This window comes from Oncorhynchus masou, chromosome 13 (genome assembly GCF_036934945.1).
Source record: "Oncorhynchus masou masou isolate Uvic2021 chromosome 13, UVic_Omas_1.1, whole genome shotgun sequence".
Taxonomy (NCBI): Eukaryota; Metazoa; Chordata; class Actinopteri; order Salmoniformes; family Salmonidae; genus Oncorhynchus; species Oncorhynchus masou.
Window position 1 is genome coordinate 6,462,821 of NC_088224.1, and position 25,659 is coordinate 6,488,479.

General features: G+C 43.0%; 1 protein-coding gene across 3 annotated transcripts in view; it reads right to left on the reverse strand.

Moving 5' to 3' along the window:
* LOC135551681 (CYFIP-related Rac1 interactor A-like) overlaps positions 1–25,659 on the reverse strand; it is a 142,754-nt gene that overhangs the window by 23,937 nt on the left and 93,158 nt on the right. The window contains exons 4-6 of one of the 3 annotated variants that reach the window (XM_064982857.1): positions 8,343–8,464; positions 5,515–5,620; positions 1,082–1,218 (exon numbers count right to left, since the gene is read on the reverse strand). In XM_064982857.1, coding sequence (XP_064838929.1) covers positions 1,082–1,218; positions 5,515–5,620; positions 8,343–8,464 — 365 coding nt within the window. Of the gene's footprint in view, positions 1–1,081; positions 1,219–5,514; positions 5,621–7,550; positions 7,561–7,964; positions 7,978–8,342; positions 8,465–25,659 lie in introns of those variants that run through there. The other 2 variants (XM_064982859.1, XM_064982858.1) reach the window with 2 other exon arrangements.

A 25,659-nucleotide genomic window follows, 5' to 3' on the forward strand; every position in this document is an offset into this window, starting at 1 on the left:
GCTAGAATAAGTACAGTTAAAAACCAGTACTTTATACTCTTAAGATGACCTAGTGTCCCACTGAAGGACAACAGGAAGGAGAAATACTGGTCATTCACAACACAGCAGGAAGTAGAGAAAGACTGTTCATTCACAACAGGGAGGAGAGAAAGACTGGTCATTCACAACAGGAAGGAGAGAAAGACTGGTCATTCACAACAGGAAGGAGAGAAAGACTGGTCATTCACAACAGGAAGGGGAGAAAGACTGGTCATTCACAACAGGAAGTAGAGAAAGACTGGTCATTCACAACAGGAAGGAGAGAAAGACTGGTCATTCACAACAGGAAGGAGAGAGACTGGTCATTCACAACAGGAAGGAGAGAAAGACTGGTCATTCACAACAGGAAGGAGAGAAAGACTGGTCATTCACAACAGGAAGGAGAGAAAGACTGGTCATTCACAACAGGAAGGAGAGAAAGACTGGTCATTCACAACAGGAAGGAGAGAAAGACTGGTCATTCACAACAGGAAGGAGAGAGACTGGTCATTCACAACAGGAAGGAGAGAAAGACTGGTCATTCACAACAGGAAGGAGAGAAAGACTGGTTATTCACAACAGGAAGGAGAGAAAGTCAGGTCATTCACAACAGGAAGGAGAGAAAGACTGGTCATTCACAACAGGAAGGAGAGAAAGACTGGTCATTCACAACAGGAAGGAGAGAGACTGGTCATTCACAACAGGAAGGATAGAAAGACTGGTTATTCACAACAGGAAGGAGAGAGACTGGTCATTCACAACAGGAAGGAGAGAAAGACTGGTCATTCACAACAGGAAGGAGAGAAAGACTGGTCATTCACAACAGGAAGGAGAGAGACTGGTCATTCACAACAGGAAGGAGAGAGAAAGACTGGTCATTCACAACAGGAAGGAGAGAAAGACTGGTCATTCACAACAGGAAGGAGAGAGACTGGTCATTCACAACAGGAAGTAGAAGTATGTATAGGTATGTATAGTATGTATCCCTCCCTCCCTCCCTCCCTCCCTCCCTCCCTCCCTCCCTCCCTCCCTCCCTCCCTCCTCCTCCCTCCCTCCTCCTCACTTTTAGTTCGTCGAAGCTGAGGGTGAAGTGGAGTATCTCAGCGAACTGTTTGGCCAGGGCCTGTTCTCTCTCTAGGTGTTGCATGGGAGCGTAGGGAGGGCTCGTCAGCGCCTCCAACAGGCTACGCAGGGCATTTTCTACAAAGACACATGTACTTAACGTTAGTTTCATTACCATTAGTATTCAGTCAGCTGATCATGTAAGTTTTCACAAGATCTTGTGGCTCCTCAGAACTGTCTCATTGCCACATTACACACATGCGATTCATTAAAATAGTATTTTCTGCATTCCTGTGTCCTTGTCCTAATCATATCCCTTACTATGGTGTCCATTCGCATGCTATTGAACCCAGACCACGGTATAGATGCATGTAACTCTGTCCAAGTAATGTCTCAGCCTGTCCCGTGGGGACCAATCCCTTCCCTCTGAATCAATTAACTATTCAACAGCTCTTCTATAAATACAGTACTGATGTGTTTTATCTGAGACGGCCTGGATTGAAACTCCACTCTCCCTCCTCCTGCTACTAGCTCAGAGCTACTGGAGCATAGATATATAATTCATAGAAATTCCACTCTCCCTCCTCCTGCTGCTACCCCAGAGCTACTGGAGCATAGATATATAATTAATAGAAACTCCAATCTCCCTCCTCCTGCTGCTAGCTCAGAGCTACTGGAGCATAGATATATAATTCATAGAAACTCCACTCTCCCTCCTCCTGCTGCTAGCTCAGAGCTACTGGAGCATAGATATATAATTAATAGAAACTCCACTCTCCCTCCTCCTGCTGCTAGCTCAGAGCTACTGGAGCATAGATATATTTCATAGAAACTCCACTCTCCCTCCTCCTGCTGCTAGCTCAGAGCTACTGGAGCATAGATATATAATTCATAGAAATTCCACTCTCCCTCCTCCTGCTGCTAGCTCAGAGCTACTGGAGCATAGATATATAATTCATAGAAATTCCACTCTCCCTCCTCCTGCTGCTAGCTCAGAGCTACTGGAGCATAGATATATAATTAATAGAAACTCCACTCTCCCTCCTCCTGCTGCTGCTACCCCAGAGCTACTGGAGCATAGATATATAATTCATAGAAATTCCACTCTCCCTCCTCCTGCTGCTAGCTCAGAGCTACTGGAGCATAGATATATAATTAATAGAAACTCCACTCTCCCTCCTCCTGCTGCTGCTACCCCAGAGCTACTGGAGCATAGATATATAATTCATAGAAATTCCACTCTCCCTCCTCCTGCTGCTAGCTCAGAGCTACTGGAGCATAGATATATAATTAATAGAAACTCCACTCTCCCTCCTCCTGCTGCTAGCCCACTGGAGAGCTACATAGATATCCATATACTAGATAGATATATAATAAGTGTAAGTCTGCGTTACAGGAGAGGAAGATGGGGATGTGGAGGGGACTGGTGAAGGTCTGCGTTACAGGAGAGGAAGATGAGGATGTGGAGGGGACTGGTGAAGGTCTGCGTTACAGGAGAGGAAGATGAGGATGTGGAGGGGACTGGTGAAGGTCTGCGTTACAGGAGAGGAAGATGAGGATGTGGAGGGGACTGGTGAAGGTCTGCGTTACAGGAGAGGAAGATGAGGATGTGGAGGGGACTGGTGAAGGTCTGCGTTACAGGAGAGGAAGATGAGGATGTGGAGGGGACTGGTGAAGGTCTGCGTTACAGGAGAGGAAGATGAGGATGTGGAGGGGACTGGTGAAGGTCTGCGTTACAGGAGAGGAAGATGAGGATGTGGAGGGGACTGGTGAAGGTCTGCGTTTCTTCTTGTAGTCAAACATTGTGAGAGTCTAATTCGCAACTTCCTGATCCAGCTCCCCTTCACCTGGACGAGGAAGTGTTTAAAGGCACTGTGGTTAGTGTGAGAAGTGTGTAGGGTCTGTGTTTAGTGTGAGAAGTGTGTAGGGTGGTTAGTGTGAGAAGTGTGTAGGGTCTGTGGTTAGTGTGAGAAGTGTGTAGGGTCTGTGTTTAGTGTGAGAAGTGTGTAGGGTCTGTGGTTAGTGTGAGAAGTGTGTAGGGTCTGTGGTTAGTGTGAGAAGTGTGTAGGGTCTGTGTTTAGTGTGAGAAGTGTGTAGGGTCTGTGTTTAGTGTGAGAAGTGTGTAGGGTCTGTGTTTAGTGTGAGAAGTGTGTAGGGTCTGTGGTTAGTGTGAGAAGTGTGTAGGGTCTGTGTTTAGTGTGAGAAGTGTGTAGGGTCTGTGTTTAGTGTGAGAAGTGTGTAGGGTCTTTGTTTAGTGTGAGAAGTGTGTAGGGTCTGTGGTTAGTGTGAGAAGTGTGTAGGGTCTGTGGTTAGTATGAGAAGTGTGTAGGGTCTGTGTTTAGTGTGAGAAGTGTGTAGGGTCTGTGTTTAGTATGAGAAGTGTGTAGGGTCTGTGGTTAGTGTGAGAAGTGTGTAGAGTCTGTGTTTAGTGTGAGAAGTGTGTAGGGTCTGTGTTTAGTATGAGAAGTGTGTAGGGTCTGTGTTTAGTGTGAGAAGTGTGTAGGGTGGTTAGTGTGAGAAGTGTGTAGGGTCTGTGTTTAGTGTGAGAAGTGTGTAGGGTCTGTGTTTAGTGTGAGAAGTGTGTAGGGTCTGTGTTTAGTGTGAGAAGTCTGTAGGGTCTGTGGTTAGTGTGAGAAGTGTGTAGGGTGGTTAGTGTGAGAAGTGTGTAGGGTCTGTGGTTAGTATGAGAAGTGTGTAGGGTCTGTGTTTAGTGTGAGAAGTGTGTACGGTGGTCTGTGTGAGAAGTGTGTAGGGTCTGTGTTTAGTGTGAGAAGTGTGTAGGGTCTGTGTTTAGTATGAGAAGTGTGTAGGGTCTGTGGTTAGTGTGAGAAGTGTGTAGGGTCTGTGTTTAGTGTGAGAAGTCTGTAGGGTCTGTGTTTAGTGTGAGAAGTGTGTAGGGTCTGTGTTTAGTGTGAGAAGTGTGTACGGTGGTCAGTGTGAGAAGTGTGTAGGGTCTGTGTTTAGTGTGAGAAGTGTGTAGGGTCTGTGTTTAGTGTGAGAAGTGTGTAGGGTCTGTGGTTAGTGTGAGAAGTGTGTAGGGTCTGTGGTTAGTGTGAGAAGTGTGTAGGGTCTGTGGTTAGTGTGAGAAGTGTGTAGGGTCTGTGGTTAGTATGAGAAGTGTGTAGGGTCTGTGTTTAGTGTGAGAAGTGTGTAGGGTGGTTAGTGTGAGAAGTGTGTAGGGTCTGTGGTTAGTGTGAGAAGTGTGTAGGGTCTGTGTTTAGTGTGAGAAGTGTGTAGGGTCTGTGTTTAGTGTGAGAAGTGTGTAGGGTCTGTGGTTAGTGTGAGAAGTGTGTAGGGTCTGTGGTTAGTGTGAGAAGTGTGTAGGGTCTGTGTTTAGTGTGAGAAGTGTGTAGGGTCTGTGTTTAGTGTGAGAAGTGTGTAGGGTCTGTGTTTAGTGTGAGAAGTGTGTAGGGTCTGTGGTTAGTGTGAGAAGTGTGTAGGGTCTGTGGTTAGTGTGAGAAGTGTGTAGGGTCTGTGGTTAGTGTGAGAAGTGTGTAGGGTCTGTGGTTAGTGTGAGAAGTGTGTAGGGTCTGTGGTTAGTGTGAGAAGTGTGTAGGGTCTGTGTTTAGTGTGAGAAGTGTGTAGGGTCTGTGTTTAGTGTGAGAAGTGTGTAGGGTCTGTGTTTAGTGTGAGAAGTGTGTAGGGTCTGTGTTTAGTGTGAGAAGTGTGTAGGGTCTGTGGTTAGTGTGAGAAGTGTGTAGGGTCTGTGTTTAGTGTGAGAGGGAACCATATCTCTCTCTCTTTCTCTCTCTCTTTCTCTTTTTCTCTCTCTCTCCCTCCCTCTCCCCCTCTCCCTGTCTCACTCTCTCTTTCTCTCTCTCTCCCTCCCTCTCCCTCTCTCCCTTTCCCCTCCTCTCTCTTTCTCCTTCTCTCCCTCTCCCCCTCCCTCCCTCTCTCCCTTTCTCCCCCTCTCCCTGTCTCACTCTCTATCTCTGCTTGATGACCGCGTTCTGTTGTTGCCTTAGCAACTGCTGACTGCCTGCTAGGTCAGGCTACTGCAGAGGAGGAAAGAGCTGTGTGTGTGTGCATGTATGTTTGTATGTGTGTGTGTGTGTGCATGTATGTATGTGTGTGTGCATGTATGTATGTGTTTGTGTGCATGTATGTTTGTATGTGTGTGTTTGTGTGCATGTATGTTTGTATGTGTGTGTTTGTGTGCATGTATGTTTGTATGTGTGTGTTTGTGTGCATGCTTGTGTGTGTGTTTGTGTGCATGTATGTATGTGTGTGTGTGTTTGTGTGCATGTATGTTTGTATGTGTGTGTTTGTGTGCATGCTTGTGTGTGTGTGTGTGTTTGTGTGCATGTATGTATGTGTGTGTGTGTTTGTGTGCATGTATGTTTGTATGTGTGTGCATGTGTGTATGTGTGTGTATGTGTGTGCATGTATGTTTGTATGTGTGTGTTTGTGTGCATGCTTGTGTGTGTCACCCACCCAGTCGGAGGGAGAACTCGTAGAAGCGTTTGAGCTTGGCCACCAGGGGGCAGACTGCGTTCCAGGCCTTCTCCTGTAACTGCAGATCACCTGGGTTCTGGATGGCCTGGAGAAGGAGAGGAAGATGACGACAGAGGAAGAGGGAGAGAAGAAGAAGAAAGTGAGGAAGATGACGACAGAGGTAGAGGAAGAGAAGAAGAAGAAGGTGAAGAAGATGATGACAGAGGAAGAGTGAGAGAAGAAGAAGGTGAGGAAGATGACGACAGAGGAAGAGGGAGAGAATAAGAAGGTGAGGAAGATGATGACAGAGGAAGAGAAGAAGAAGGTGAGGAAGATGATGACAGAGGAAGAGGGAGAGAATAAGAAGGTGAGGAAGATGACGACAGAGGAAGAGGGAGAGAATAAGAAGGTGAGGAAGATGACGACAGAGGAAGAGGAAGAGAAGAAGAAGGTGAGGAAGATGACGACAGAGGAAGAGGGAGAGAATAAGAAGGTGAGGAAGATGACGACAGAGGAAGAGGAAGAGAAGAAGAAGGTGAGGAAGATGATGACAGAGGAAGAGGAAGAGAAGAAGAAGAAGGTGAGGAAGATAACAACAGAGGAAGAGGGAGAGAATAAGAAGAAAGTGAGGAAGATGACAACAGAGGAAGAGGAAGAGAAGAAGAAGGTGAAGAAGATGATGACAGAGGAAGAGTGAGAGAAGAAGAAGGTGAGGAAGATGACGACAGAGGAAGAGGAAGAGAAGAAGAAGGTGAGGAAGATGACGACAGAGGAAGAGAAGAAGAAGGTGAGGAAGATGACGACAGAGGAAGAGGGAGAGAAGAAGAAGGTGAGGAAGATGACGACAGAGGAAGAGGGAGAGAATAAGAAGGTGAGGAAGATGACGACAGAGGAAGAGGAAGAGAAGAAGAAGGTGAGGAAGATGACGATAGAGGAAGAGTGAGTGAAGAAGAAGAAGAAGAAGGTGAGGAAGATGACGATAGAGGAAGAAGGAGAGAAGAAGAAGGCGAGGAAGATGATGACAGAGGAAGAGGAAGAGAAGAAGAAGGTGAGGAAGATAACAACAGAGGAAGAGGGAGAGAAGAAGAAGGTGAGGAAGATGACGACAGAGGAAGAGGGAGAGAATAAGAAGAAGGTGAGGAAGTAGAGCTCTGGTCTCTGGAAACTTAGAAAACACAATCCACAATTTAGGGAAATATAGAATGTTCATCTGGAATGGAAGTATTTCTAACATTAAAGGGAATTCCTTCCTTCCGTGATCACTGATGTGACAGGACTGGATTAGTGAGAGCCATATGTTGTAGATTATCGATTACTTCAAGGTCTATGCTGTCCATAAAAAAATATCTTTGAATGGAACGTAAACTACAGCAGGAAGCTAGTACTATACTATACTGTATACTCAATACTATTACGCTATAGAGTGATCAAAGCTGAACCGCCATGCTATTCTCTTCTCAGTGGGCGTTGATACAGGAGTGGGAATTGAAGCCACTGGTTCCCTGTCTGACGTTGATAATAGCATGGTCGTGATTGTTGTGTGGTCTGTGTTTTGATGCCTGGCCAACGGCTGACCGCCAGGCAGCTTTGAAGTCTGTGATGTGAGAGAGAGACAGAGAGAGATCACAGTTGTGTGTGTGTGTGTGTGTGTGTGTGTGTGTGTGTGTTACACAGCTGAGCAAACCTTTGAACTGGACTCAACACCACCCATCCACCACACGTTAAAGACCAACGTTTGAACAGTAGAACTGTAGAACAGTGTAATGTGTGTGTCCGTGTGGCTTGTAGGCTCTCTCCTAATTAAGAGACGTACACAGCTGGTGAACAAGAGTACAATAACATGAAAAACGGGAGAAGGAATATATTCAGGTAAATGATTATTTGTGAATAGTCATTTGTGTGTATCAGCATAGCAGGCTGCCTATTGCAATTTGGTTTAATTTGTTACAGCACTTAACGGCATTAACAAATATTCATATTCTGTTTAGTCGTCGTTGTCCTCACCCCTCGATGCACACACACACCCCTCCCCTCACCTCTCGTATCTCCTGCCCCCCCCTCCTCACCTCTCGTATCACCCCTCCCCTCACCTCTCGTATCTCCTGCCCCCCCTCCCTGCACACACACACCCCTCACCTCTCGTATCTCCTGCCCCCCCCCCTCACACACCCCTCCCCCTCACCTCTCACCTCTCGTATCTCCTGCCCCCCCCTCCTCACACACCCCTCCCCCTCACCTCTCGGATCTCCTGCCCCCCCTTCCTGCACACACACACACCCCCTCCCCTCACCTCTCGTATCTTCATATCTCCTGTCCCCCCCCTCACACACACACACCCCCCCCCCTCCCCTCACCTCCTCACCTATCTCTCCTGCCCCCCCTCCCTCACACACCCCCCTCCCCTCACCTCTCGTATCTCCTGCCCCCCCACCTCACACACACCCCCTCACCTCTCGTATCTCCTGTCCCCCCCACCCTCCCCTGCATCACACACACCCCCTCCCCCTCACCTCTCGTGTCTCCTGCCCCCCCCCTCCTCACACACCCCTCCCCTCACCTCTCGTACCCCCCCCCCCCCTCCTCACACACACTCCCCCCCCCTCCCCACACCCCCTCCCCTCAGCTCTCGTATCTCCTGTCCCCCCCCCCCACACACCCCTCACCCCCTCCCCCCCCCCCTCCCTGCATCTCGTATCTCCTGCCCCCTCCTCCCCCCTCACCTCTCGTATCCCCCCCCACCCCACCCCCCTCCCCCTCACCTCTCGTATCTCCTGTCCCCCCCCCACACACACACCCCCCCCCCTCCACACACACACCCCTCCCCTCACCTCTCGTATCTCCTGTCCAGCCCCGTTGTATGACTGTAGTTCAGCCAGGATACCGTGGGCCTCCTCCAGCACAGCACTGACCTGGTTCCATACCGCCGTCTCTGCCTCCGTAGGCTGAGCATCTGGAGGAGGGAGAGGAGCATGATGGGACATGGAGTTTTGGAGGGTAGGGTTGGGGTTGAGAGTAGAGAGGAGCATTATGGGAAGTGTAATTTTGGAGAGGAGAGGAGGGACAGGGTATGTGTGGGGGATTTGGGGTTTAGGTTATAGGACAGGGTGTGTGGGGGGGGGGATTTGGGGTTTAGGTTATAGGACAAGGGGGGGGGGAATTGGGGTTTAGGTTATAGGACAGGGTGTGTGTGGGGGGAGGGGATTGGGGTTTAGGTTATAGGACAAGGGGGGGGTTGGGGTTTAGGTTATAGGGCAGGGTATGTGGGGGGGGGGTTGGGGATTGGGGTTCGGTTTATAGGACGGGTTGGGGGTGAAAGGGGAGTAAGGGGAAGGGTGTTTAGTGACCGAGGGAGGATGAGGATTGAAAGAGAATTAGGACGAAGATCTTTGCAATATAAACATATCTGTACAGTCACCACACACCGCAGAGGTCCAGGTCTTGACATGAGATGTGTGTCTGTACAGATCCTCCACTACTACAGTGGATTAGTCTGTCCTGTCCCAGAGGGGGAGGGGGGGATTAACATCTGCTACCCATGTGACCAATAACATCTGCTACCCATGTGTATGTGACCAATAACATCTGCTACCCATGTGTATGTGACCAATAACATCTGCTAACCATGTGTATGTGACCAATAACATCTGCTAACCATGTGACCAATAACATCTGCTAACCATGTGACCAATAACATCTGCTAACCATGTGACCAATAACATCTGCTAACCATGTGACCAATAACATCTGCTAACCATGTGACCAATAACATCTGCTAACCATGTGACCAATAACATCTGCTAACCATGTGACCAATAACATCTGCTAACCATGTGACCAATAACATCTGCTAACCATGTGACCAATAACATCTGCTAACCATGTGCATGTGACCAATAACATCTGCTAACCATGTGTATGTGACCAATAACATCTGCTAACCATGTGACCAATAACATCTGCTAACCATGTGCATGTGACCAATAACATCTGCTAACCATGTGACCAATATGTGACCAATAACATCTGCTAACCATGTGCATGTGACCAATAACATCTGCTAACCATGTGTATGTGACCAATAACATCTGCTAACCATGTGACCAATAACATCTGCTAACCATGTGACCAATAACATTTGCTAACCATGTGACCAATAACATATGCTAACCATGTGCATGTGACCAATAACATCTGCTAACCATGTGCATGTGACCAATAACATCTGCTAACCATGTGACCAATAACATCTGCTAACCATGTGCATGTGACCAATAACATCTGCTAACCATGTGACCAATAACATCTACTAACCATGTGCATGTGACCAATAACATCTGCTAACCGTGTGTATGTGACCAATAACATTTAGTTTGATTTGATATTTGTTCACACTTCTGTGTCACCTCTCCTTCTACGTTCGACATATTTCCTGTGAAGAGAGTTGTGTGTAAAAAGTGTCAATTTTTTTTTTGATTGTCATTAATTTCTGCATGTATGTCAGCAGACTGGTTTATTTGTTACTTGATGTTTGAGTTACATGATCTGCCCCCAGCTAAAGGTCCCCACCCCTTTTAAACGCTAAAGGTGAATTAATATAGTTGGTCTCGGTACAATCGGAATAAGCTAGTTAATCAGCTCTGTCACACACAGGAGTTAGGGACGCACGACCTAAAGCTAAAGGTCGTTGTTAAACAGCTAAAGGTCGTTGTTAAACAGCTAAAGGTCGTTGTTAAACAGCTAAAGGTCGTTGTTAAACAGCTAAAGGTCGTTGTTAAACAGCTAAAGGTCGTTGTTAAACAGCTAAAGGTCGTTGTTAAACAGCTTGGGTTGTTGTGATGTCAGTGATATTGTATCACCCCTGACTGTTGTTGTCGCTGTAGGTCTCTCTCTTTACGTCGTGTTGTGTTGTCTCTCTTGTTGTGGTGTGTGTTTTGTCCTATATTTTCATTTGATTCCTGCACGAGGCCTTCTGCCTCTTGGTAGGTTGTCATTGCAAATAAGAATTTCTTCATAACCGACTTGCCTAGTTAAATAAGGGTTAAATAAAATGTAATACAATTATGCATTGATAAAGCTTAAATTGCCTACTTTTTTTAAACACTTTTTGCATGCTTTTTATAGGGGGGGGGTTGGGATTTATATCTATAATTATATAAATTATACAATTGTATATCTCAAGGTTCTTGAAAATGTGGATGAGAAAGACCCTGGAATCCTTGATTTTGACTTTCCAATTCCTGTATGAACCGTGTTTAAAGGAAGTCCTAGACCTGTGTTGTCGCTGACTCTCAGGAAACAGTCAGGGCTCTGGGGTTGGCCAGGCCCGATTAAACCATCCCCCAGATTGAACACAACAGGAAAGGTCTGACCAATCTGCTGCATGCATGCCGGACAGCAGCTGGGCTGCACTGGAAACCAGGCTGCACTGAACCGGGCCACTGGGAACCAGGCTGCACTGAAACCAGGCTGCACTGGGAACCGGGCTGCACTGGGAACCGGGCTGCACTGGGAACCGGGCTGCACTGGGAACCAGGCTGCACTGGGAACCGGGCTGCACTGGGAACCGGGCAGCACTGGGAACCAGGCTGCACTGAAACCAGGCTGCACTGGGAACCGGGCTGCACTGGGAACCGGGCTGCACTGGGAACCGGGCTGCACTGGGAACCGGGCTGCACTGGGAACCAGGCTGCACTGAAACCGGGCTGCACTGGGAACCGGGCTGCATGGGAACCGGGCTGCACTGGGAACCGGGCTGCACTGGGAACCGGGCTGCACTGGGAACCGGGCTGCACTGAAACCAGGCTGCACTGGGAACCAGGCTGCACTGGGAACCAGGCTGCACTGAAACCAGGCTGCACTGGAAACCAGGCTGCACTGGGAACCAGGCTGCACTGGGAACCAGGCTGCACAGGGAACCAGGCTGCACTGGGAACCGGGCTGCACTGTGGTCAGAGGAAGGGGGAGAGAAAGAGAGAGAGATGGATGGATGGGACGAGATATAAGAAGAGAGAGATGGATGGATGGGACGAGATATAGGAAGAGAGAGATGGATGGATGGGACGAGATATAAGAAGAGAGAGATGGATGGATGGGATGAGATATAAGAAGAGAGAGATGGATGGATGGGATGAGATATAGGAAGAGAGAGAGAGAGAGAGAGATGGATGGATGGGACGAGATATAGGAAGAGAGATGGATGGGATGAGATATAAGAAGAGAGAGATGGATGGATGGGACGAGATATAAGAAGAGAGAGATGGATGGATGGGATGAGATATAAGAAGAGAGAGATGGATGGATGGGATGAGATATAGGAAGAGAGAGATGGATGGGACGAGATATAAGAAGAGAGAGATGGATGGATGGGATGAGATATAAGAAGAGAGAGATGGATGGATGGGACGAGATATAGGAAGAGCGAGATGGATGGATGGGATGAGATATAAGAAGAGAGAGATGGATCGATGGGATGAGATATAAGAAGAGAGAGATGGATGGATGGGATGAGATATAAGAAGAGAGATGGATGGGACGAGATATAAGAAGAGAGAGATGGATGGGACGAGATATAGGAAGAGAGAGATGGATGGATGGGACGAGATATAGGAAGAGAGAGAAAGAGAGAGATGGATGGGACGAGATATAAGAAGAGAGAGATGGATGGGATGAGATATAGGAAGAGAGAGATGAGAGAGAGAGATGGATGGGACGAGATATAGGAAGAGAGAGAAAGATCCATGGATGGGACGGATATAAGAAGAGAGAGATGGATGGGATGAGATATAGGAAGAGAGAGAGAGAGATGGATGGGACGAGAAATAGGAAGAGAGAGAGAGAGAGAGAGATGGATGGGAGAGATATAGGAAGAGAGAGAGAGAGAGAGCGAGATAGATGGGACTGATATAGGAAGAGGGAGAGAGAGAGATGGATGGATGGGACGAGATATAGGAAGAGAGAGGGATGGGATGAGATATAGGAAGAGAGAGAGATGACAGGAACAGGAAGAACAAGTAGAGACTGCAAAGAAAGATCCATATGGTGGAGAAAGAGAGGTGGAAAGAGGGGCTGTGGGAGTGGGAGAGAGAGAGAGAGAGAGAGAGGGGAGAGGAGAGGGGCACAGAGAGAGAGAGCACAGAGAGAGTGGGCACAGAGAGAGTGGGCACAGAGAGAGAGAGCACAGAGAGAGGGTGAGAGCTGTAGGGAATAGTGTTGCTTAATTCACAATACAGCATTTTCTTTGCCCTGCGTCAGCCTGACATGTTCCTATAGCATTGTCTCCCTCTACGCTTCTACATCACAGAGATCCACATTTAGAAATGGCCTTTCATATCCAGAGGAGGATTGTGGGTAGTGTGTGTGAACTGCCAAATGGAGTTCACATACATCTTCTTCTTCTTCGTCTCTCATCCAAAGGTCGTAGCCAGATCAGCTGAACAGACAAAACTAAAGCACACGTTGTCTCTCAATCACTGTACTGTAGGCTTTTTTTCTGTTGCTAATTATTATTTTTTTAATATTTTTTTGTAATTAAAAAGACATTTGTTCATACTGGTGGTCCCCTTTGGGAATCGAACCCATGGCCCTTGGAGTTGCAAGGGCAATGCTCTACCAATTGTGTGTGTGTGTGTGTGTGTGTGTGTGTGTGTGTGTCAGTCAGTGACTAAACAGGACAGGCAGGGGACAACTTATTCTGACGGCAAGAGGCGAAATAACTAATTCCGAGTCCTCAGAAGAGACAGTCCGGCGAGACATAGCTACACTGTGACCATCCATCCGTGAGGGACACACACACACACACATCCCTAACGTGCACCTCCCCACAGCTCCAGCCACTTGAAGGTAGCGACAGGTAGATAAAATAGCGCTGACGAATCCAAAAAGTACGAAAACCAACGGTCCAACAATATAGAACCCTGCGAAACTATTACATGTACTCGTTTTGGACTCCGATAAACACTTGACAGTGTCTGTCTGTTCATGTTTGTGTTCAGCGGATGTTGTGGCCATTTTGTTGTGTAATTTGCAGGGATTCAGCGACACCTGTCCTCTCTGTTCCATGAATCCACTCCTGCGTTACCGTAGAGATGGAATGCCCCACACTCTCCTCACAAACACAAAGGAGTCTGTTAACGACGTCTGTTTAATTATCCCAGGTTACACTTCCCTGTAGTTGACACGTATCCCTGGTCTATGTTGATTGGTTTGTAATGGAGTTGACTCATATCCCTGGTCTATGTTGATTGGTTTGTAATGGAGTTGACTCATATCCCTGGTCTATGTTGATTGGTTTGTAATGGAGTTGACTCATATCCCTGGTCTATGTTGATTGGTTTGTAATGGAGTTGACTCATATCCCTGGTCTATGTTGATTGGTTTGTAATGGAGTTGACTCATATCCCTGGTCTATGTTGATTGGTTTGTAATGGAGTTGACCCATAACCCTGGTCTATGTTGATTGGTTTGTAATGGAGTTGACTCAAATCCCTGGTCTATGTTGATTGGTTTGTAATGGAGTTGACTCATATCCCTGGTCTATGTTGTTTGGTTTGTAATGGAGTTGACTCATCCCTGGTCTATGTTGTTTGGTTTGTAATGGAGTTGACTCATATCCCTGGTCTATGTTGATTGGTTTGTAATGGAGTTGACTCAAATCCCTGGTCTATGTTGATTGGTTTGTAATGGAGTTGACTCATATCCCTGGTCTATGTTGTTTGGTTTGTAATGGAGTTGACTCATATCCCTGGTCTATGTTGTTTGGTTTGTAATGGAGTTGACTTATATCCCTGGTCTATGTTGTTTGGTTTGTAATGGAGTTGACTCATATCCCTGGTCTATGTTGATTGGTTTGTAATGGAGTTGACTCATATCCCTGGTCTATGTTGTTTGGTTTGTAATGGAGTGACTCATATCCCTGGTCTTGTTGATTGGTTTGTAATGGAGTTGACTCATATCCCTGGTCTATGTTGATTGGTTTGTAATGGAGTTGACCCGTATCCCTGGTCTATGTTGATTGGTTTGTAATGGAGTTGACTCATATCCCTGGTCTATGTTGATTGGTTTGTAATGGAGTTGACCCATATCCCTGGTCTATGTTGATTGGTTTGTAATGGAGTTGACTCATATCCCTGGTCTATGTTGATTGGTTTGTAATGGAGTTGACTCATATCCCTGGTCTATGTTGATTGGTTTGTAATGGAGTTGACTCATATCCCTGGTCTATGTTGATTGGTTTGTAATGGAGTTGACTCATATCCCTGGTCTATGTTGATTGGTTTGTAATGGAGTTGACTCATCCCTGGTCTATGTTGTTTGGTTTGTAATGGAGTTGACTCATATCCCTGGTCTATGTTGTTTGGTTTGTAATGGAGTTGACCCATATCTCTGGTCTATGTTGATTGGTTTGTAATGGAGTTGACCCTGTTTAGATGAGTTATTGTGTCAATGCTTTGTTTTATTCTAGATGAAGGTGAATTATTACAGTTATAGGTTATGGAGTAGATCTTTAGCTTTGGTCTGTGTTATTGTTAACTCAAGCTTTCATCTGTGTGACAGAGGTGACTTCTGCCTCTCACCGAAGCAGGAGAGTACAGTGCTACTGTAGAGAGGGGGTGTACTCTGCTTTAGTACAAACATCCCTTTCTCCCTAGCAGTGGGCTCTCCCTCTTCCATAGGATCTATAACAGAATCGACCAGTGGAAGGACACATTTCTGTTAATAAACAGGGGGAACTTTGGAGAAGGCAGGAAGGAAGGAAGGAAGGCAGGAAGTTAAATGTTAGAGGTCAGTGTGGAAAGAGGGAAGGCGAGGATGGAGGCGGTTATCTTGTAAACGACCCTCGCTGCCTCCCATACACACACAAACAGGCATGTGAATGCCTCAGGAGGCTGCCGGGAGGAGTCATAGTTGGACGGACTCATCGTGATGGCTGGAATACAATTCATGGAACGGTATCAGACTCATGGAAACCACGCGTCTAACTTAGTTCCATTTAATTCCATTCCAGCCATTACGACGGGACCTTCCTCCAAAAGCACCTCCTACCAGCATCCTCTGGCACACACACTCACACACCAGATTTTAAACATAAACACATGCACACACTCTCACACGCTCATCCAACAGCATTGCACAGAGGTAAGAAGAGAGGGGCGGCTAGATAGAGATGGTCTGAGGCTGTAAGACATCTTTATCTCATAGCAAGAAGATAGATATAGATGGTCTGAGGCTGCAAGACATCTTTATCTCATAGCAAGAAGATACATATAGATGGTCTGAGGCTGTAAGACATCTTTATCTCATAGCAAGAAGATAGATATAGATGGTCTGAGGCTGTAAGACATCTTTATCTCATAGCAAGAAGATACATATAGATGGTCTGAGGCTGTAAGACATCTTTATCTCATAGCAAGAAGATAGATATAGATGGTCTGAGGCTTTCTTTATCTCATAGCAAGAAGATAGATAGAGATGGTCTGAGGCTGCAAGACATCTTTATCTCATAGAAGAAGGTAGATATAGTCTGACGCTGCAAGACATCTTTATCTCATAGCAAGAAGATACATATAGATGGTCTGAGGCTGTAAGACATCTTTATCTCATAGCAAGAAGATAGATATAGATGGTCTGAGGCTGTGAGACATCTTTATCTCATAGCAAGAAGGTAGATATAGATGGTCTGAGGCTGTAAGACATCTTTATCTCATAGCAAGAAGGTAGATATAGATGGTCTGAGGCTGCAAGACATCTTTATCTCATAGCAAGAAGAGAAAAGCAAGGGCCTGATTCCAATCTTAAAATCTGGATACAATTTGAATTAGTAGTAGCCATATTCTGGCTTCTTGCTTATACTCGTCTTCACATTACTAGTCTTCTCATAACTAGTCTTCACGTAACTAGTCTTCTCATTACTAGTCTTCTCATTACTAGTCTTCACATAACTAGTCTTCTCATTACTAGTCTTCACGTAACTAGTCTTCACGTAACTAGTCTTCTCATAACTAGTCTTCTCATAACTAGTCTTCTCATTACTAGTCTTCTCATTACTAGTCTTCACATAACTAGTTTCAATAACTAGTCTTCACATAACTAGTCTTCACATAACTAGTCTTCTCATTACTAGTCTTCACATTACTAGTCTTCACATAACTAGTCTTCACATAACTAGTCTTCACATAACTAGTCTTCTCAATACTAGTCTTCACATTACTAGTCTTCTCATAACTAGTCTTCTCATTACTAGTCTTCTCATTACTAGTCTTCTCATTACTAGTCTTCTCATTACTAGTCTTCACATTACTAGTCTTCTCATTACTAGTCTTCACATTACTAGTCTTCACATAACTAGTCTTCACATAACTAGTCTTCACATAACTAGTCTTCACATAACTAGTTACTTCAGTCTTCTCAGTATAACTACCAGATTACTAGATATAACACCAGATGAGGGCAAGCTTGAAGGAAAGAGTATCTTTGCACTTGTTAAAAATCACTAGTTTTCTTTCGGACAGTTCATACAGCAGTCATGATGTCAAATAGGAATTTCATTAGCTGAGCTAATTCGAACAAGTTTGCAACTAGGCATTGGTCTTGTTGCTTTAAAAAGCTTGGACATGATGTCAAATAGGGTGTCTGAATTTTGAATTTCAAAAATCAGGACAGGTTCATACAGCAGTCAGCATGATGTCAAATAGAGTCGTTTAATTTCATTAGTTTGCAAGTTTGCAACTAGCCTAAATAAAGGCATTGGTCTTGTTGCTTTGAAAAGCTTGGACATTGTTGTTCAACTTTAATAATCTAAGACTGCAAGGCCTGAGAATTAATTGTGTCTGAATCTGAATGGCAAGCTTGAAGGAAAGAGTATCTTTGCACTTGTTAAAAATCACTAGCTTTCCTCATTCGGACAGTTCATACAGCAGTCAGCATGATGTCAAATAGGGTCGTTTAATTTCATTAGCTGAGCTAATTCGAACAAGTTGCAACTAGCCTAAATAAGGCATTGGTCTTGTTGCTTTGAAAAGCTTGGACATTGTTGTTCAACTTTAATAATCTAAGACTGCAAGGCCTGAGAATTAATTGTGTCTGAATCTGAATGGCAAGCTTGAAGGAAAGAGTATCTTTGCACTTGTTAAAAATCACTAGCTTTCCTCATTCGGACAGTTCATACAGCAGTCAGCATGATGTCAAATAGGGTCGTTTAATTTCATCAGCTGAGCTAATTCGAACAAGTTTGCAACTACCCTAAATAAGGCATTGGTCTTGTTGCTTTAAAAAGCTTGGACATTGTTGTTCAACTTTAATAATCTAAGACTGCAAGGCCTGAGAGATATTGTGTCTGAATCTGCATCGCAAGATTGAAGGAAAGAGTATCTTTGAACTTGTTAAAAATCACTATCTTTCCTCATTCGGACAGTTCATACAGCAGTCAGCATGATGTCAAATAGGGTCGTTTAATTTCATTAGCTGAGCTAATTCGAACAAGTTGCAACTACCCTAAATAAGGCATTGGTCTTGTTGCTTTGAAAAGCTTGGACATTGTTGTTCAACTTTAATAATCTAAGACTGCAAGGCCTGAGAATTAATTGTGTCTGAATCTGAATGGCAAGCTTGAAGGAAAGAGTATCTTTGCACTTGTTAAAAATCACTAGCTTTCCTCATTTGGACAGTTCATACAGCAGTCAGCATGATGTCAAATAGGGTCGTTTAATTTCATTAGCTGAGCTAATTCGAACAAGTTGCAACTACCCTAAATAAGGCATTGGTCTTGTTGCTTTAAAAGCTTGGACATTGTTGTTCAACTTTAATAATCTTGGACTGCAAAGGCCTGAGAGATATTGTGTCTGAATCTGCAAAGCAAGATTGAAGGAAAGAGTATCTTTGAACTTGTTAAAAATCACTATCTTTCCTCATTCGGACAGGTTCATACAGCAGTCAGCATGATGTCAAATAGAGTCGTTTAATTTCATTAGCTGAGCTAATTCGAACAAGTTTGCAACTACCCTAAATAAAGGCATTGGTCTTGTTGCTTTGAAAAGCTTGGACATTGTTGTTCAACTTTAATAATCTAAGACTGCAAGGCCTGAGAATTAATTGTGTCTGAATCTGAATGGCAAGCTTGAAGGAAAGAGTATCTTTGCACTTGTTAAAAATCACTAGTTTTCTCATTCTGACAGGTTCATACAGCAGTCAGCATGATGTCAAATAGGGTCGTTTAATTTCATCAGCTGAGCTAATTCGAACAAGTTTGCAACTACCCTAAATAAGGCATTGGTCTTGTTGCTTTAAAAAGCTTGGACATTGTTGTTCAACTTTAATAATCTTGGACTGCAAAGGCCTGAGAGATATTGTGTCTGAATCTGCAAAGCAAGATTGAAGGAAAGAGTATCTTTGAACTTGTTAAAAATCACTATCTTTCCTCATTCGGACAGGTTCATACAGCAGTCAGCATGATGTCAAATAGAGTCGTTTACAAGCTTAATTCAACAAGTTTGCAACTACCCTAAATAAAGGCATTGGTCTTGTTGCTTTGAAAAGCTTGGACATTGTTGTTCAACTTTAATAATCTAAGACTGCAAGGCCTGAGAATTAATTGTGTCTGAATCTGAATGGCAAGCTTGAAGGAAAGAGTATCTTTGCACTTGTTAAAAATCACTAGCTTTCCTCATTCGGACAGTTCATACAGCAGTCAGCATGATGTCAAATAGGGTCGTTTAATTTCATCAGCTGAGCTAATTCGAACAAGTTTGCAACTACCCTAAATAAGGCATTGGTCTTGTTGCTTTGAAAAGCTTGGACATTGTTGTTCAACTTTAATAATCTAAGACTGCAAGGCCTGAGAATTAATTGTGTCTGAATCTGAATGGCAAGCTTGAAGGAAAGAGTATCTTTGCACTTGTTAAAAATCACTAGCTTTCTCATTCGGACAGTTCATACAGCAGTCAGCATGATGTCAAATAGGGTCGTTTAATTTCATCAGCTGAGCTAATTCGAACAAGTTGCAACTAGCCTAAATAAGGCATTGGTCTTGTTGCTTTGAAAAGCTTGGACATTGTTGTTCAACTTTAATAATCTAAGACTGCAAGGCCTGAGAATATTGTGTCTGAATCTGAATGGCAAGCTTGAAGGAAAGAGTATCTTTGCACTTGTTAAAAATCACTATCTTTCCTCATTCGGACAGGTTCATACAGCAGTCAGCATGATGTCAAATAGGGTCGTTTAATTTCATTAGCTGAGCTAATTCGAACAAGTTTGCAACTACCCTAAATAAGGCATTGGTCTTGTTGCTTTGAAAAGCTTGGACATTGTTGTTCAACTTTAATAATCTAAGACTGCAAGGCCTGAGAATTAATTGTGTCTGAATCTGAATGGCAAGCTTGAAGGAAAGAGTATCTTTGCACTTGTTAAAAATCACTAGCTTTCCTCATTCGGACAGTTCATACAGCAGTCAGCATGATGTCAAATAGGGTCGTTTAATTTCATCAGCTGAGCTAATTCGAACAAGTTTGCAACTACCCTAAATAAGGCATTGGTCTTGTTGCTTTGAAAAGCTTGGACATTGTTGTTCAACTTTAATAATCTAAGACTGCAAGGCCTGAGAATTAATTGTGTCTGAATCTGAATGGCAAGCTTGAAGGAAAGAGTATCTTTGCACTTGTTAAAAATCACTAGCTTTCCTCATTGGGACAGTTCATACAGCAGTCAGCATGATGTCAAATAGGGTCGTTTAATTTCATTAGCTGAGCTAATTCGAACAAGTTTGCAACTACCCTAAATAAGGCATTGGTCTTGTTGCTTTGAAAAGCTTGGACATTGTTGTTCAACTTTAATAATCTAAGACTGCAAGGCCTGAGAATTAATTGTGTCTGAATCTGAATGGCAAGCTTGAAGGAAAGAGTATCTTTGTACTAGTTAAAAATCACTTGCTTTCTTCATTCTGACAGGTTCACAACTTTGATGTCTATTGTTGCTAAAAGCAAAGTCTGTATGATGTCAAATAGGGTCGTTTAATTTCATTAGCTCAGCTAATTCGAACAAGTTTGCAACTACCCTAAATAAGGCATTGGTCTTGTTGCTTTGAAAAGCTTGGACATTGTTGTTCAACTTTAATAATCTAAGACTGCAAGGCCTGAGAATTAATTGTGTCTGAATCTGAATGGCAAGCTTGAAGGAAAGAGTATCTTTGCACTTGTTAAAAATCACTAGCTTTCCTCATTCGGACAGTTCATACAGCAGTCAGCATGATGTCAAATAGGGTCGTTTAATTTCATCAGCTGAGCTAATTCGAACAAGTTGCAACTACCCTAAATAAGGCATTGGTCTTGTTGCTTTGAAAAGCTTGGACATTGTTGTTCAACTTTAATAATCTAAGACTGCAAGGCCTGAGAATTAATTGTGTCTGAATCTGAATGGCAAGCTTGAAGGAAAGAGTATCTTTGCACTTGTTAAAAATCACTAGTTTTCCTCATTGGACAGTTCATACAGCAGTCAGCATGATGTCAAATAGGGTCGTTTAATTTCATTAGCTGAGCTAATTCGAACAAGTTTGCAACTACTCTAAATAAGGCATTGGTCTTGTTGCTTTGAAAAGCTTGGACATTGTTGTTCAACTTTAATAATCTAAGACTGCAAGGCCTGAGAGATATTGAGTCTGAATCTGAATCGCAAGATTGAAGGAAAGAGGAGCTTTGAACTTGTTAAAAATCACTAGCTTTCCTCATTCGGACAGGTTCATACAGCAGTCAGCATGATGTCAAATAGAGTCGTTTAATTTCATTAGCTGAGCTAATTCGAACAAGTTTGCAACTACCCTAAATAAAGGCATTGGTCTTGTTGCTTTGAAAAGCTTGGACATTGTTGTTCAACTTTAATAATCTAAGACTGCAAGGCCTGAGAATTAATTGTGTCTGAATCTGAATGGCAAGCTTGAAGGAAAGAGTATCTTTGCACTTGTTAAAAATCACTAGCTTTCCTCATTGGGACAGTTCATACAGCAGTCAGCATGATGTCAAATAGGGTCGTTTAATTTCATCAGCTGAGCTAATTGAACAAGTTTGTACCCTAAATAAGGCATTGGTCTTGTTGCTTTGAAAAGCTTGGACATTGTTGTTCAACTTTAATAATCTTGTGCAAAGGCCTGATGTCTGAATCTGCAAAGCAAGATTGAAGGAAAGAGTATCTTTGAACTTGTTAAAAATCACTATTTTCCTCATTACAGCATACAGCAGTCAGCATGATGTCAAATAGGGTCGTTTAATTTCATTAGCTGAGCTAATTCGAACAAGTTTGCAACTACCCTAAATAAGGCATTGGTCTTGTTGCTTTGAAAAGCTTGGACATTGTTGTTCAACTTTAATAATCTAAGACTGCAAGGCCTGAGAATTAATTGTGTCTGAATCTGAATGGCAAGCTTGAAGGAAAGAGTATCTTTGCACTTGTTAAAAATCACTATCTTTCCTTATTCGGACAGGTTCATACAGCAGTCAGCATGATGTCAAATAGAGTCGTTTAATTTCATTAGCTGAGCTAATTCGAACAAGTTTGCAACTACCCTAAATAAAGGCATTGGTCTTGTTGCTTTGAAAAGCTTGGACATTGTTGTTCAACTTTAATAATCTAAGACTGCAAGGCCTGAGAATTAATTGTGTCTGAATCTGAATGGCAAGCTTGAAGGAAAGAGTATCTTTGTACTAGTTAAAAATCACTTGCTTTCTTCATTCTGACAGGTTCACAACTTTGATGTCTATTGTTGCTAAAAGCAAAGTCTGTATGATGTCAAATAGGGTCGTTTAATTTCATTAGCTCAGCTAATTCGAACAAGTTTGCAACTACTCTAAATAAGGCATTGGTCTTGTTGCTTTGAAAAGCTTGGACATTGTTGTTCAACTTTAATAATCTAAGACTGCAAGGCCTGAGAGATATTGAGTCTGAATCTGCATCGCAAGATTGAAGGAAAGAGTATCTTTGAACTTGTTAAAAATCACTAGCTTTCCTCATTCGGACAGTTCATACAGCAGTCAGCATGATGTCAAATAGGGTCGTTTAATTTCATTAGCTGAGCTAATTCGCAAGTTGCAACTACCCTAAATAAGGCATTGGTCTTGTTGCTTTGAAAAGCTTGGACATTGTTGTTCAACTTTAATAATCTAAGACTGCAAGGCCTGAGAATTAATTGTGTCTGAATCTGAATGGCAAGCTTGAAGGAAAGAGTATCTTTGAACTTGTTAAAAATCACTAGCTTTCCTCATTCGGACAGGTTCATACAGCAGTCAGCATGATGTCAAATAGAGTCGTTTAATTTCATTAGCTGAGCTAATTCGAACAAGTTTGCAACTACCCTAAATAAAGGCATTGGTCTTGTTGCTTTGAAAAGCTTGGACATTGTTGTTCAACTTTAATAATCTAAGACTGCAAGGCCTGAGAATTAATTGTGTCTGAATCTGAATGGCAAGCTTGAAGGAAAGAGTATCTTTGTACTAGTTAAAAATCACTTGCTTTCTTCATTCTGACAGGTTCACAACTTTGATGTCTATTGTTGCTAAAAGCAAAGTCTGTATGATGTCAAATAGGGTCGTTTAATTTCATTAGCTCAGCTAATTCGAACAAGTTTGCAACTACTCTAAATAAGGCATTGGTCTTGTTGCTTTGAAAAGCTTGGACATTGTTGTTCAACTTTAATAATCTAAGACTGCAAGGCCTGAGAGATATTGTGTCTGAATCTGAATGGCAAGCTTGAAGGAAAGAGTATCTTTGTACTAGTTAAAAATCACTTGCTTTCTTCATTCTGACAGGTTCACAACTTTGATGTCTATTGTTGCTAAAAGCAAAGTCTGTATGATGTCAAATAGGGTCGTTTAATTTCATTAGCTCAGCTAATTCGAACAAGTTTGCAACTACTCTAAATAAGGCATTGGTCTTGTTGCTTTGAAAAGCTTGGACATTGTTGTTCAACTTTAATAATCTAAGACTGCAAGGCCTGAGAGATATTGAGTCTGAATCTGCATCGCAAGATTGAAGGAAAGAGTATCTTTGAACTTGTTAAAAATCACTAGCTTTCCTCATTCGGACAGTTCATACAGCAGTCAGCATGATGTCAAATAGGGTCGTTTAATTTCATTAGCTGAGCTAATTCGAACAAGTTGCAACTACCCTAAATAAGGCATTGGTCTTGTTGCTTTGAAAAGCTTGGACATTGTTGTTCAACTTTAATAATCTAAGACTGCAAGGCCTGAGAATTAATTGTGTCTGAATCTGAATGGCAAGCTTGAAGGAAAGAGTATCTTTGAACTTGTTAAAAATCACTAGCTTTCCTCATTCGGACAGGTTCATACAGCAGTCAGCATGATGTCAAATAGAGTCGTTTAATTTCATTAGCTGAGCTAATTCGAACAAGTTTGCAACTACCCTAAATAAAGGCATTGGTCTTGTTGCTTTGAAAAGCTTGGACATTGTTGTTCAACTTTAATAATCTAAGACTGCAAGGCCTGAGAATTAATTGTGTCTGAATCTGAATGGCAAGCTTGAAGGAAAGAGTATCTTTGTACTAGTTAAAAATCACTTGCTTTCTTCATTCTGACAGGTTCACAACTTTGATGTCTATTGTTGCTAAAAGCAAAGTCTGTATGATGTCAAATAGGGTCGTTTAATTTCATTAGCTCAGCTAATTCGAACAAGTTTGCAACTACTCTAAATAAGGCATTGGTCTTGTTGCTTTGAAAAGCTTGGACATTGTTGTTCAACTTTAATAATCTAAGACTGCAAGGCCTGAGAGATATTGAGTCTGAATCTGCATCTTGAAGGAAAGAGTATCTTTGAACTTGTTAAAAATCACTAGCTTTCCTCATTCGGACAGTTCATACAGCAGTCAGCATGATGTCAAATAGGGTCGTTTAATTTCATTAGCTGAGCTAATTCGAACAAGTTGCAACTACCCTAAATAAGGCATTGGTCTTGTTGCTTTGAAAAGCTTGGACATTGTTGTTCAACTTTAATAATCTAAGACTGCAAGGCCTGAGAATTAATTGTGTCTGAATCTGAATGGCAAGCTTGAAGGAAAGAGTATCTTTGCACTTGTTAAAAATCACTAGCTTTCCTCATTCGGACAGTTCATACAGCAGTCAGCATGATGTCAAATAGGGTCGTTTAATTTCATTAGCTGAGCTAATTCGAACAAGTTGCAACTACCCTAAATAAGGCATTGGTCTTGTTGCTTTAAAAAGCTTGGACATTGTTGTTCAACTTTAATAATCTTGGACTGCAAAGGCCTGAGAGATATCGTGTCTGAATCTGCAAAGCAAGATTGAAGGAAAGAGTATCTTTGAACTTGTTAAAAATCACTAGCTTTCCTCATTCGGACAGTTCATACAGCAGTCAGCATGATGTCAAATAGAGTCGTTTAATTTCATTAGCTGAGCTAATTCGAACAAGTTTGCAACTACCCTAAATAAAGGCATTGGCCTTGTTGCTTTGAAAAGCTTGGACATTGTTGTTCAACTTTAATAATCTAAGACTGCAAGGCCTGAGAGATATTGTGTCTGAATCTGCATCGCAAGATTGAAGGAAAGAGTATCTTTGAACTTGTTAAAAATCACTAGCTTTCCTCATTCGGACAGTTCATACAGCAGTCAGCATGATGTCAAATAGGGTCGTTTAATTTCATTAGCTGAGCTAATTCGAACAAGTTGCAACTACCCTAAATAAGGCATTGGTCTTGTTGCTTTGAAAAGCTTGGACATTGTTGCTCAACTTTAATAATCTAAGACTGCAAGGCCTGAGAATTAATTGTGTCTGAATCTGAATGGCAAGCTTGAAGGAAAGAGTATCTTTGCACTTGTTAAAAATCACTAGCTTTCTTCATTCTGACAGGTTCACAACTTTGATGTCTATTGTTGCTAAAAGCAAAGTCTGTATGATGTCAAATAGGGTCGTTTAATTTCATTAGCTCAGCTAATTCGAACAAGTTGCAACTACCCTAAATAAGGCATTGGTCTTGTTGCTTTGAAAAGCTTGGACATTGTTGTTCAACTTTAATAATCTAAGACTGCAAGGCCTGAGAATTAATTGTGTCTGAATCTGAATGGCAAGCTTGAAGGAAAGAGTATCTTTGCACTTGTTAAAAATCACTTGCTTTCTTCATTCTGACAGGTTCACAAC